At 40.4% G+C, this 13,930-nt stretch overlaps 1 protein-coding gene across 1 annotated transcript in view; it reads right to left on the bottom strand.

Annotated features, from left to right (window-relative positions):
- Window positions 1-5,696: 5,696 nt before the first annotated feature.
- The window catches only part of IFNGR1 (interferon gamma receptor 1), a gene marked incomplete at its 5' end in the record, with an annotated part of 11,411 nt that continues 3,177 nt past the window's right edge, over window positions 5,697-13,930 (bottom strand). Inside the window, 3 exons of the mRNA XM_010137980.1 lie at window positions 5,697-6,188; window positions 12,640-12,755; window positions 13,820-13,924. Coding sequence (XP_010136282.1) covers window positions 5,697-6,188; window positions 12,640-12,755; window positions 13,820-13,924 — 713 coding nt within the window. The remainder of the gene's footprint in view (window positions 6,189-12,639; window positions 12,756-13,819; window positions 13,925-13,930) is intronic.

The raw sequence follows: 13,930 nt of genomic DNA, 5'->3' as shown, positions 1-13,930 counted from the left end.
CAGCAGGTCCACTGCGGATAATTCAGTTGCTAAAGTAAAGTAGACTTGCATTAAACATCACAGAACACTTTCTAGGGTAAAGAACTCCTTGAATAAATTCCCTGATGGGGCACGGAGTCTTCAAACAAATGTGTAGGACAAGCGACACAGTTCTGGGGAGAAGAATGACCTTTGTGGGTCACCTACAAGATGAAAGGTGCTTTGTGTTTGGTTTGTTGTTTTGTTGGTTCTGGGTTTTAAGACATGCTGAAACTATTAATTTGAACCAAGTGACACTTTTTATCATCAGATCTGAAATCAATAATGGAGTGCCGTGCTGGCACAGAAGCATCAAATGATCTGCTTTTGTGCTTTTTCCACATAAAGCAGTAACGTAGCTTAAAAAAAGTTCTTGTCAAATCTACTGACATCTGTGGAACCAAGACATCTTGTAGCATCCCAGTTGCTCAGAACAGACATGTTATTTGTATGTAGCCCTTCACTAGAGAAGGCAGCAGGAAAAGAAACTTGTCCAAGACAAGAGTTTTTCTTAAGACTAAAAATAAGCTGTTGCTCTGAAGTGGTTATTAAATGATTTTGAACCTGCAAATGTCAGACAATTTGATGTCCGGTGTCAAGGTGCTAAACATGAATTTCCAGAAACTTCAGCAAGCTGCTCCATTACAAGAATATTAATTAAAACTCATTTAGCAGTTAAGTGAAAATGCATAGATGAACACTACCTGGCAGCTTCCCACCCAGAAGACTCAGATATTTGGTACCACAGAACTGTAAAAGCAAGGCTAACTAGCTGTAGCTGGAAAGGCATTTCAGTGTTCCCTGTCCCAAGGAGTCCTCACCTGGCAGGCTGCTGGGTTGTTCCCCAGCAGAAATACCATCGTGAGCTTGCCCTGTTTTTAGGCTCTCTCTTTAATCTCTTGCAGAATGGTATTTCTGCCATTCCAAGAAGCAACTGCTGGAAACAGAACTTCTTGACCCAGGGAACACATTCATGTCTCCCCGTGACCTCACATTTTCTGCTAGTCACAGCTCTATTTCACAATTACAAAACCTGCAAGCTGGCCTGAGCAATTAACACCCATGCACCTGGAGCCTCGTCAAGTACAGAGGACACGCCTGCTGCGGGGGTGATAATTCAGTGGCTTTTGTAATTACACTTCAGAAATTTTCATTACAAAATACATTTAACCTTGTGACAGTTACAAAAAGAGGTCAGTTGTGAGCATATATATATATGTCGTATGGTACAAAGTGCTCATATTCCTGTGCCTGATTGCTTACAGGATAACGGTGCCTTTCCATTATGTAACTACCTGCCATGCCAAATTTTTCCCAAATGCTCATGACATATTTGTGTCATTTCTGATTGATCTTAACATCCTGGTCCTTAACAATATCCCAGCACTTGCCTGGTCCCTTTCACCACACTGGACGGGACTTGAAAGATTCAGGACAATGTATAGTGTAGTAGTATTGCAGTGGGAAGATAAAAGAATCTCAGCCAATCACTTGATTTTAAAATGCATCTATCTGCCCTCACACAGGCAAAAAATATAATTCCATTTCCAGTGTGGCAGCAAAGGGACAGAAAACACTCGGTGAGCTCTTAAGTTCACATAAATTTAAGAGGCCGAGTCCTAGTTAATAATTTGCCCAACAGCACCAGGGTTTCGACAGGGACCGTTACGAATGGAAATCTATCATTTGCAATAAATTACACACTTCTGGCAGAATAGTTTTGGAGCAGATACACCAACTACAACAGCTAATGCCTCACCTAGGAGAATGGCAAAATGCTTTTTTGGACAAAAATGACAGAAAGAAATCAAGCTGCCAGTTGCAGGAAGATGAAATACTCTGAGTAGTAGCAAAAGAGACACTCAGCAAATTGCCTGATCAGAAACTTCTTCCCAAAAAACAAGCTCAGTTTCTAATGCCCTATTTCTCCCTTCTGAGCTAAGTTTAACTTAAACACTTACCTGACATTTATAAAGTCCCTACAAAACCTGGGAGAAATGACATCAGCTTCAAGCTCTGCACAGGATGCAGCTGCTCACCTCCTTACCGGACAGACTGCTAAAAGAACATTTCAGAGTGAACCACGTTATTCACTGAAAAGTCAGTGTAGTTTCATGTAAGTTAATTCTGATTTTCAAAGCCTTCTTGCAACACCAAGGGAGTTATTTTCTGCACTTGTGCAATGGAGATACCTACACATTAGTGGATCCCAAGCAGCAGTCCCCAGCATTGCCTTCTAGGAACTCAACCCAGAACGCGACACTGGAAAAATTCCTAGGGGGTCTCACTACATTTGAACATAACACAGAAGCAAATCAAAGCCAGCTAACGCATACTGACATCTTTCTAGCTGGGCTTTCCGTTATACCGCAACTACAGAATTCACCTGTTTGATTTGGCTTTTGCTAGAATTATCAAAGCTCTGCTAACAGATCTGTTGTCTTCCTGTGAGCAGAGAAAGGAAGAAGAGCTACTGTCTTCAAATCTTTGGCAACTGATTGTGTAGCGTTGTGGTTAATGTCCAGTATCTACAGAAGCAGTCCAGAAACTGCTGTATAAAATTAACTTTATTTTACGAATACTCATGCCACTGAGAAACAGATGCACTGACGCTGGTTCTCCTTTCTAACTACCTCCTATAACATACAAACCTTTCTGATAATCTGACAGAAAATATCATTTAAAACAAAGATATAATTTTTGTATAAATGCCCCACCTTGTGTCTGCAAACCACCATTTTTTTTCTGAACTAAGTTTAATTATTGTAAACATTTCCTACAAACAGAACACACCCAACAAATCTTGACTAAAGAAATCACTAGCTTGGAGGCATTAGATTCCCAAGTTTTTAAATATAAAAAATAAAATCCTCATCCTTCAGATTCTAAAACTACAATCTCAAGCTACAAAATTCAGAGATGACAATAACTTACGAACTACACTACTCTTCTATTGTCTCAAGGTGTATTTTTAGAGGGAGGTAATTTGCTGTAGTTCCTAAGTTATGTCACAAAAAGGGGAAAAATGTTTTCTAGCAGGTTGGAAATTACTAACATGTTTGGAACAAGTCCTGTTGATTTTTATTTTTTAAAAAAATCATATTGTTCTAAGAATTAGGAAAAAAGTGCTCTGGAGGAAAGCAGGCTTTTGAATTTTGAACACATTTTAAAAAGACTTTGTGCAACCACCCATTACATACATTTTACTTGCCCCCAACAACAAAAAGTCATAACCCTGAGTGATCCAGCACAGGAGTTATCCAGGATGTGACATGATTACACACCATACAGCTGCATCCGTTTGGATCACCTAGATACACAAACAACACCAATTTAGTAGCTTTTTTTTTTTTCCCCAGTCACAGGAAAGGAGAGGATCTACAGTTTATTCACTGAAACGTACAAAGTAATTGTCCTGGAATACAGACTTCTCTGCAACTAGAAGTATGTACAACAACTGGTTCTTGGTCATAGAATCAAATTCTTAAGATGTACAGAAAAAGTTTATAGGCAATTCTTATTTAAACGAAATAGCAGCATTTTGTTTAATACAAAAAAAATACTCAAGAGAAAAAGACAAGCAAAACTACCAACCTGCCAGCCTCACTTCTGTGCCTTGGGAGGATCATGGATCAGCTCCTCCTAGAAGCTCTGCTAAGGCACATGGGGTCAGGGAGGTGATTTGAGACAGCCAGCATGGCTTCATCAAGGGCAAGTCCTGCCTGACCAACCTTTTTACCTTCTACAATGAAGTGACTGCATTGGTGGACAGGGGCAGAACTATGGATGTCATCTATCTGGACTCCTGTACAGCCTGTGATGTGGTCCTCCCACAACATCCTTCTCTCTAAATTGGAGAGAGATGGATTTGACGGGTGGAATGTTCAGTGGATAACAAATTGATTGGATGATCACATCCAGAGGATAGTGATCAATGGCTTGATGTCCAGATGGAGATCAGTGACAAGTGGTGTCCCTGAGGGGTCTCTACTGGGACCAGTGCTGTCTAGTATCTTCATTAATGACACACACAGCGGGATCAAGCACACCCTCAGCAAGGTTGCAGATGAAACCAAGCTGAGAGGTGCACTTGACATGCCTGAGGAATAGGATGCCACTCTCAGGGACCCGGATAAGCTGGAGAAGTGGGCCCATGTGAACCTCATGAAGTTCAAACAAGGCAAAGTGCAAAGTCCTGCACCTGCGTCCGGTCAATCCTCAGTATCAATACAGTCTGGGTGATGATGGGGTTGAGAGCAGCCCCACTGAGAAGGACTTGGGTGTGCTAGTGGATGAAAAGCTGGACATGAACAATGTGTGTTCACAGCCCAGAAAGCCAACTGTATCAAAAGCACCAAAAGCAGCGTGGCCAGCAGGTCAAGGGAGGTGATCCTGCCCCTCTGCTCCATTCTGGTGAGACCCTACCTGGAGTGCTGTGTCCACCTCTGGAGTCCTTGGCAAAAGAAGGACCTGAACCTGTTGGAGAGGGTTGAGGAGGACCACAAAAATGATCAGGGGGATGGAACACCTCTGCTATGAGGACAGGCTGAGAGAGTTGGGGTTGTTCAGCATGGAGAAGAGAAGGCTCCGATGAGACATTATTGCAGCCTTTCTGTACTTAAAGGGGGCCTGTAAGAAAGATGAGGACGGTCTTTTTAGCAAGGCCTGTTCCAAGCGGATAAGGGATGATGGTTTTAAAGAGGGGAGATTTAGACCAGTCCTAAGGAGGAAATTTTTTACACTGGGAGTGGTGAGACACTGGCACAGGTTGCCCAGAGAGGCGGCGGATAGCCCCCCTATGAGGGCAGGCTGAGAGAGGTGGGGTTGTTCAGCCTGAAGAAAAAAAAGGGGTCTGGGAGACCTTATTGCAGCCTTCCAGTACTTAAAGGGGTCTTCTAGGAAAGATGAGGACAGTCTTTTTAGCAGGGCCTGTTGTGTCAGCATAAGGGGTGATGGTTTTAAACTAAAAGAGGGGAGATTTAGACCAGATAGAAGGAAAGAATTTGTTACGATGACAGTGGTGAAACACTGGCCCAGGTTGCCCAGAGCCGTGGTAGAAGCCCCATCCCTGGAAACGTTCAAGGCCAGGTTGGATGGTGCTCTGTGCAAGCTGATCTAGTTGAAGGTGTCCCTGCTCACTGCAGGGGGGCTGGACTAGATGTCCTTTAAAGATCCTTTCCAACCTAAAGCATTCTAAGATTCTTTGAAAAGAATATCTTCAACAAAGGCAAAAACTCTCAACTATTTCTTGCACATCTCTATTGTAACCAAGCAAAGGCCTTCTTAAGCATTATGTTCATCAAATTAGTTTTGAAAAGGAATTGAAGTAGAAGGTAATATTGATACAGCTGGTTTTTTTTACTCCTTCATGAAGTCCATTCTTCGTAGAGTACTGTTGAAAAAACCAGAGAGCTATTTTAAATAGGCAATGCTGAGTTATGTCATATACACAAACACTTCAAAGAGCAGTTATTACAAAATTGCCCTCCACTGTTTATGATGGTCTCAGGCACAACTGTCAGTCCCATTTCAGGATCCCACTGTACTAAGTTGTGTACTGCTTACCCTGGTTGGGTCAGAACAAGTGCAACATGTAGAACTTCATAACATAACCCAGACTTTCTGCAATCTTCAGTAATGCTGTTCTGAGTTCTGGTTAAACACTTCCGGTATCCTGGTCAGTCAGTCAGCCTGTATGCATTCACAGGCTGTTCTTCACCAACATCTAGCAACATATCTAATGGAACATGAGGCTTGTCATAGTCTGAAAACTGGAAACAGCTGCTTGGAATGACTGTTTGTTGTATTTCTGTGGCAGACACCTCTGGACTTGAAGAGTTACTGCACGTATCCACCGGGCTACTGGCAGAAATGAAATAACTCTCTTTCACTTTTTGATTCTGTTCATCATCTGAAGACATCACCTCTGTGCTTTCCTTCACAGACACCTCTTCTGCTTTGGCTGGTGCCTCTGGGAGAGGAACAGAAAGTCCTTCACTGGAATTCTCAGGACTAACAGTTTCTTCTTTTGGCTCTACCTCCAGTGAGGTTACTTCAACATCCACTGGCAGCGATGACTGTCTTGACATGACGCTTATTACAGATATGTATTTTGCTTCTGATTTTGAGTCTAGAATGCTGCTTGTGTTCAGATGTCTTATCACGCTGACCTTCAATAGAAAAAAACCCCAACTTTTAGTTCCAAATAATCTACTAATTTATTTGCTTTATCTTTAGTGGAAGTTTAGAGGTTAAAAAAAACAACAATAAAAATACAAGTTTGTAATACAAATTAATGCCATTGCAACTAATCCCAACGTAAATTAGCAAAATTAGAATCTGACATGGTCATCTATGACATTAACTGTTTCAGTAACACTTTTATGCAATCTCTCAAAAATGCTTTCTATGTGCAAACACATCTGCAAGGACCAATATCCATTTCATGTCACCCACTGTACATCAAGTCATTTGAAGTCTGCAGTTGTAGAGGGAAATAGCAGAGGAAAAAGCTTAATGTTTCTCAACTAGATGGGGAAACCTTTCACACTCTATAGCTAATGAGTGTAACTTGCAATGACTGTAAATTTTGTGGCAACTGTCTCAACTGAGAGGGAAGTGAACTCTGGAGAGAGATCTTTAAAAATGACACCCAGTGGTCATACCTATGCCAAAGCCTTCCTAGTTATTTCTCCTGTGTCACTAAGCACACCCTCAACACTGCGACACTTTGAAACTCCTCCTCAGGAGGAACATACTAATTCCTTGAATTTTGTTTTAAATTATTATGATACGCCTTTGGGCCGTTTAAATTAGTCTGATTTGTTTGTGGGTGTTTTCAAGAATACATATGAAAAACAAAGGGTAAATTTTCAGCTGTGTGATGGTGTTGCTTAAAGCTAACAGAAAACATAGGGAAAAATTAATTCATTAATAGTGTCCTTTTCCAAATTTTGCAATTCATTATGTATGTGTTTCACAGACTATCAAGTACAGATAAGCAAATTTCTTAAAATGTACACAATCACTGGTTTTTGAGATACTCTGTATAAAAATTATCTGACTGAAAATACAGGCTGAGGCAAATTGAGAAGAAAGGGATGTAGGCAGGAGGAGAAAAGAGAAAGGAAAATAATGTTTAAAAAAAGCTACAAATAGACAAAAAGAATTTCCCAGTCTTTATTAGTAAAAGAACTGAGACATCAAAAACGTGACCAAATATGCCTGTGTTTTTCAAAAATCTTCCTTGATCAGACAGTTGTGAGGCTGTATCTTTACGGTCATATCTTCACAGTATGCTGACAGCATTAAAACTTGTCTTCACCTCTCACTTCAGTCCCATACCTTTCCCCTCAGTTGCCCTGTCATCTGTTGATGGTACTGTGGTTTATGCTGGATCAACCAAACTACTGGAGTTTAAAAAAACCAAACAGAAACCAAACACCACCACAAAGCAAACAGTCTCTGGACAGCAGTTATTTGTAATCTGAGTTTTACAAACTGCTGCATTAGCACCACTAAGGTGAGGTGATCCCCTAGGGAATGTGCCACTGGGAAGCTTGTAAAAAGAGCACTAAGGTGGCTCCTGACACTGAGAATATACCACACCACAGCCTAGCTGCCATTCAACTGACATTCTCTCTGCATGTTTATTTTCTGTTATGTGGAAACAGTCAGAATACTATATACAGGATATTTACAGTAGTTTCCATGAGTGTGTATGGGAACCACTCATTCATAAGTAGCAGATGCTTAAAAGATGGTTGTAGAAACCAAAATATAATCAGTAATGTGTGGGTGCTGAAACTGTTCTGAAGAGCTGGTAGGACTGATGTACCTTCTGTAAACCTGTTTATACAGATACATGAAAAAATACCGGACACTTACGCTATACCAACACTGACCTTGGAGGGACTAGCATCTCTAGTTTTTTTTGAGGTAGCAAGAAATGACTCCAACAGTCATGCAGCAAGTGACAAAAGGAGGTAATTCTCTGTGTAATCAGGAATACTTGAGGAATGTGAATTAAAACAAAATGCCATAGAAAGTATGGCTAAAAGCTCCACTTACAACTTCCCATCTCTCCCCACACCAGTACACACTATAGTAAAGTTAAACCACCAAACCAATGAGTTCTTGTTTCTCCTTTTAGGATTTTCACACAGCTCTAAAAATCATAGTCCTAAATCGTGTTAAGGGAACACCTTGTTGTCTGCGCAGGTTCTGTGTTTCATGGTTCCAGCAGGCAATGCTTAGAGACAGACCCTGTGGATAAACCAAGTACCCGCTACACGACTACCTCCAAGAGTTTTGTTCTCAAAAACATGTTTTTCTCTGTAAGTTTCGGACCAAAGCAAGACAGTGCAAAGCGACTCCTATTCCCATCCATGAAAGAAGGAAGCCATCAGAAAAAAATCTCTCATGGGTTTCCTAGAACCAAAGTCACTGAGGCATGACTACAAGACAATTTAGCAAGGCATGAGTTATTTACAGCTTCAAAGAGAAGAATCACAGCTTACTACAGGAATGGCATTCAAAGCACCTCAAGTAACAAGGGTAAATAAGATATGGCTGCTATTTGAAGAAAAGTATTTACAATAGATAAGTTAATATTTTTCTTTCATGCATGTTATCTGATACTAGCAAATTAGCAGCCAGTAAGCTTAAGCTAGATGTCAGCAGCATTTCCTGGCACGTGCAGGTGCTCAGGTATCTTCCTGTCTCTAGTGACAGCACCTCAGGTCTTTCAGTGTCTCAGCAGACTAGGGAGAGACAACAGTGGAAGCTGGGCAAAAGGAGACACATAAATAATATGTCCCAAGGAATCTGTAACAGTTAACATAATGGACAGTTTCTTTTTTAACTTCCTTAAAGGCTTGTCCACCTATGAATTCCCAGTAATTTTCAGGTGCATGTTTTCTGGCAGAGAGTTTGAGAAGTCATTTCAAATCTTATTCGGACCTTGATAAAGGTCTGTATGGCCTTTGCATGGTTCTACAACAAATAAATAGGAGACTATGTTACTGCCCTACAGATGCCCACAGGAAAAAAAAAAATCTTCACAAAAGCTAATGAAACAGCTTCTTTCCTGTAATATAACAATTATTAGTTCCAGTAAATTTGGACTGATATTTGCCAAAATTAGAATTTCTCCAAGTCAAAAAAATGTATGTTGTATAACCAAAAGAGCCAGAGTCACAAAGAAAATTAAGTGTTTTGTGAATACCCGTACGTGTTCTACAAATGCAGTGAAAGAACACAGCCTTGTCAGCCCTGTCAGGCTCAGAAAAAGCACCGGCAGACAGCAGAAAAGTTGACGTAATGAGCTAAAAATTAAAATTGATTCTTTTCAACGAGTCTTACAGACTGACTGTTTTCTAGCCACTAAAATATTAGACACCATTTAAAGATAAGAGGCACTGAAAAAGAGAGACAGTGAAGTTAAAGGAGAGGGCGATGCCCACACCTCACCTGTAAATTAAGGCCAGGCTCCTTTTAAAGTAAGTAACACCTTATCACAAATCTTACAACAAAAATCTAGTACAGAACAAATCACAGGCAGGACGAATTGGAATGACTGAAAAGGGTGGGTGGAATGAGACAGCCTCTTGAAATACTTTTTGTGAGATAAATGAAAGAAAATGAACACCTAACTACAGCTGGACTGCTGAAACATCAGGTTCCAGTGATCCAGCAGCAGACTAGCGTGATAAAGTCCTGTAAAGGAATCTGTCCCATTTCACCAGATGCATATTCCAGGAAGGATCCTACTGTGAATAATGATGATTGAAATGAAAATTGTCTCTAACGACGGTTTTTCTCTAATTCAACGCCCACGGTTGCACTGTGGAAGCAGAACCCATACGTGACTGACGTTTTATTCTCGTGAGTCACAAACAGCACAGAAAAGACAACGTAAAAGTTCTTGACCCCTAAATGGCAGTGGATTTTTTTTTTTTTTTATTTGGGTACATGAGACTCTCAAAGGCTCAAAGGAGAGTAGCTTGATGGCTACTCTCTTATTTTTGCCTTCTTTGGAGAATTACAACTTGCTGAAAGTCACTCAAATGGGTTTTAGCATCTACTTAAAGCTACCAGGAAGCAGATCACCAGAAGGCTGCAGTCCTGAGGTAGGAAACCTTGCCTGGCCTTTTACCACATGGAACAACTCCCTAGATGCTTCGTTTTCAGACAAACTCAGGTAAAGCACAATGGTCATAATCCGTATTAAAAAAAAATGTCTAGTACACGTTCAAAGGTCAGTATCAGGCTCTCAGGTCTAAGAAGTCCACAGAGATAACTTCATATCATCAAATATATTATTCATATTAAGTATTTACATTTAGTTAATAATTGGTTGTTTAAAATTATTAATTATAAAATAATTAAGCTATTAATTATTTGTTTTGCATTCCCACATCATTCATATCACCCGTACTGAAACTATCCTTACAAGCTCTGCAATTTATATATTTGTCACTAGAAATGGACAGACATCCCGAGTTGGAAGGGAGCCATGAGGATCACAGACTCCAACTCCTGACTCTACTCAGGGCAACCTAGAAGTTAAACCATACATCTAAGAGCATGGCCCAAATGGTTCTTGAACACCGACAGGCTTGGGGCTGTGTCCACTTCCCTGGGAAGCTTCCCTGGCTCAGTGCTTGACTGTTCAGGCAACAATCTTTATAAAAGAGTTATTAAAAAAACCCTCTTTATAAAAGAGTTTCATTCAGCTCCTACGCCACAAAGCATGATGTGGAACATGAACCAGACTGTGGTACGGTGGAACCTAGGAATCACAAGGTAACACATAGTACAGTCATTTGAGAATATGGGCACGCAAGTGAGTTTCTACATGGTGAGCTTAAGCGTGAACTTGGAGAACACATCAGGAAGCTCAGAGGATTTAAGGAGCACACATTCTATTTGGGAGATATTCTTTTTCCTGATCCCTTAGATGCAATACCAGAAGGGAAGCCGGAACTATGGATCCATTGAGCATAGTACTGTCATTCTGGATGAGCTGTCTTTTGCTGTGATGAATGGTCTTCACAAAAATTATGTAGGACATAATGTTATGTATTCAGATAGTTATATACTAGTGTGAAGGTGACAAAAAATCTCCAGTGTCTCATTTTTTCTACAGGACTGTGATATTTGATATTGGGGTCTAGCTGCATATTCCATCAGCAGATTCCTCTCATCTGAATTTTTTAAAGTCTATCTCTGCTATCTCTGAACTAGTCTCATGGCTCCACCAGTCCATGGGAAAAATCAGGCATTTTAGAGATTGTTTTGTGTGACCAGAAGTGCATATTATTTCACAATGAGATGAATCACCTTGTGCTGCACAAGTTTATGGACTATATTACTGCTTACCACAAAGAGACCTAGTTTGCATCGCTGGCTTGGATATATCTGTTTAATAAGAGCAATCTCACCTCCTACTATTCTATTCCGAAGAAAGCAGGCTCCAGGCAGATCTTAGGCATTAAGCTGCACTCTGCACTCTGAAGGAGTTACTTTAAAGGGTCTTGAAGTTGAAGAATACAGAATTGAAGAACAGTGCCTCTTCTCTCTAAAAGTCTTGTAAGACTTCCTGCATCCACTGAGAAGATACACTCTTGATGTGATTGCCATCTACTACTGCCTCACATGGCAGTTCTTGCAAGCTGTTTCAACTGCTGCTGACTGTTCAGTTGCTGTGACTAATCACCTGAGACACCAGGAGGACGTTATAACAGTACTGGTCAGATACTCTCTCCTCTTGCCTGATGTGAAAGCAAGCAGTGCTGCTGCTCTTTATGGAACATCCGCTCTGTTTTTTAAGGACAGCTACAGGAAGCCTTTAAGGTAGAGCAGCTGCTGACCTCTCTTCCCTGTGACTGCTCAGTGCGAGAACAGATTTCCGCCTAGTTGTTGTTCTCTCTTCCCACAGCACTGTTACCATTCCCCTCCCCTTACTCTGCACATGACTTCAAGAACATTGTAGCACTCAGCAGTACCACAATACTGCCATGTAATGAAGGAATCACAGGTGTCCAGTGAGAGGACAAGAGAAAATGGGTACAAACTAGAACACATGGTATTTTACCTGAATGTAAGAAAACAACTTTTACTGTGAGGGTGGTTAAACACAAGAATAGGTTGCCAGAGCAGTTATGGAGTCTCCTTCCTTGGAGGTACTCAAAACCCAGCTGGACAAAGTCCTGGGCAACCTGCTGTCGCTGACCATGCTTGAGCAGAAGGTTGGACTAGATGATCTCAAAAAGTCTCTTCTAACCTCAGCGATTCTGTGGTTCTGTGCCTCTGCTACTAGAATGAATACAAACCTGTCTACGTATATGCACATTGTGTTTTTAAGAACTAAGTTCTGAAACTAGACCAACTACTGCTGCTGCTTCAGTTAAAAAGAGGTTGAGGCCTAGCCTTAAAAAAAAACCCACAAGGCATCTGGTTGAAAACAGGGTCAGAATATTAAACTGATATAAATCCTAAGTGTCTATGAATACATGGTTAAAAAAAAAAAAAAAAGAGACAGGCATATAGATGTTATAGTTATAGAGGTTACCTAGTTGGATATTAAGCATCTGATGCAGATGAGAAATCTGAACTTACCAAAGACTTAGGCAGCTTTATGTTCTTCTTCCTTAATTTCTTGCAGCCATAATATAGAGTCAACATTAGACTCAGGCTCATAACAACAGCACCAACAATGATGATATATTGTGTACCTAAGGAGTTGGAGCAAATCTATTAGGAAGTTTGGAAAAATAAACACAGCTGAAAAATAAACCATTTAGAGTAACTTCAGAAGATGTAATAGCTCAGAATGCTTAGCTGTTACGTGTGAACCAACCTGCCAATTTACCACCTTTTGCACTCAAGAAAGCTTAATTTATACAGCACTATATCAACTAAATAAAAATTAGAATAACAGAAGAATTTCAATTTATATAAACGCAATCATGTTTTTATAGACGTAAAGAAAGTTCATAACTAGATTTTTGTTCCTTAAGAAATGACAAATGGGGATGAACAGATTATGCCTTCCATGTGACGACATAATTACACACTCTATGTACAATAAAACTGAAATGTGAAATCTTCCAAAACATAGAATGGTTAACTGCTACTAGTATGATTCCACTAGTCTGACTCTCCTTACTGTCCTTGCCCTCGATCATACTGCTGCTCTTGTGTCTAAAAACACAACTGCTTCAGTCAATTTTACCTCCTTTCTCCAGCGAAGTTTTGGGCCACAACGAAATTACATTAAAAAGTCTGTAGGAGGTTATCTGAGGTATAAAGTCAGGTCAGTAGCTGCCTTTGTTCTCTTTAAGAAAAAGACATTAATATTTCAATTTTATAACCACAAGGTTGTAGTTGCTTCAAACCCAAGCAACTTCATACATTTTCCTTGGTGACAAAACTGAGCAAAAAGCCATTTGTTAGTACAGAGGATCAACACTTCTGAAAACCACGTAATTCAGTGAATGATCCATTTGTCATCTGTTAATTACACCAATGATCAGGTGCAATGGAAACAGGCTTTGTAATTTCAATGAAGGGGGAAAAGTATCCCCCCAGAAGTCAGGGTTACTTGAAAATACATGATCTTTAGAGGTCTTTGGAACTGGGAAAATGCATTTGGAAAAGAACGAGCATGCTTTCCGTTCCTCCTTCATATTCTCCCACAGGCATCCAAGTCATCCCATGGTTATCTCAGATCGCAAATACTTGGATCTTCTCTGGTCAGACTAATTATGGCCTTACGGAAGTTTTAAAATCCTCTTACTGAATGTCTGCTTAGGAGGAACATGAATGCAGCTTTCTTCTGATTGGGCACCAAGCATCACAGATTCGAAAAATTTCCCCTTCGCTGAAAAACAGTAAGTGGAACCTTCAG

This window comes from Buceros rhinoceros, unplaced genomic scaffold, assembly GCF_000710305.1.
Source record: "Buceros rhinoceros silvestris isolate BGI_N320 unplaced genomic scaffold, ASM71030v1 scaffold8726, whole genome shotgun sequence".
NCBI lineage: Eukaryota > Metazoa > Chordata > Aves > Bucerotiformes > Bucerotidae > Buceros > Buceros rhinoceros.
Note: the sequence above shows the minus strand (reverse complement) of the source record. Positions and strands in the feature narration are given on the sequence as shown.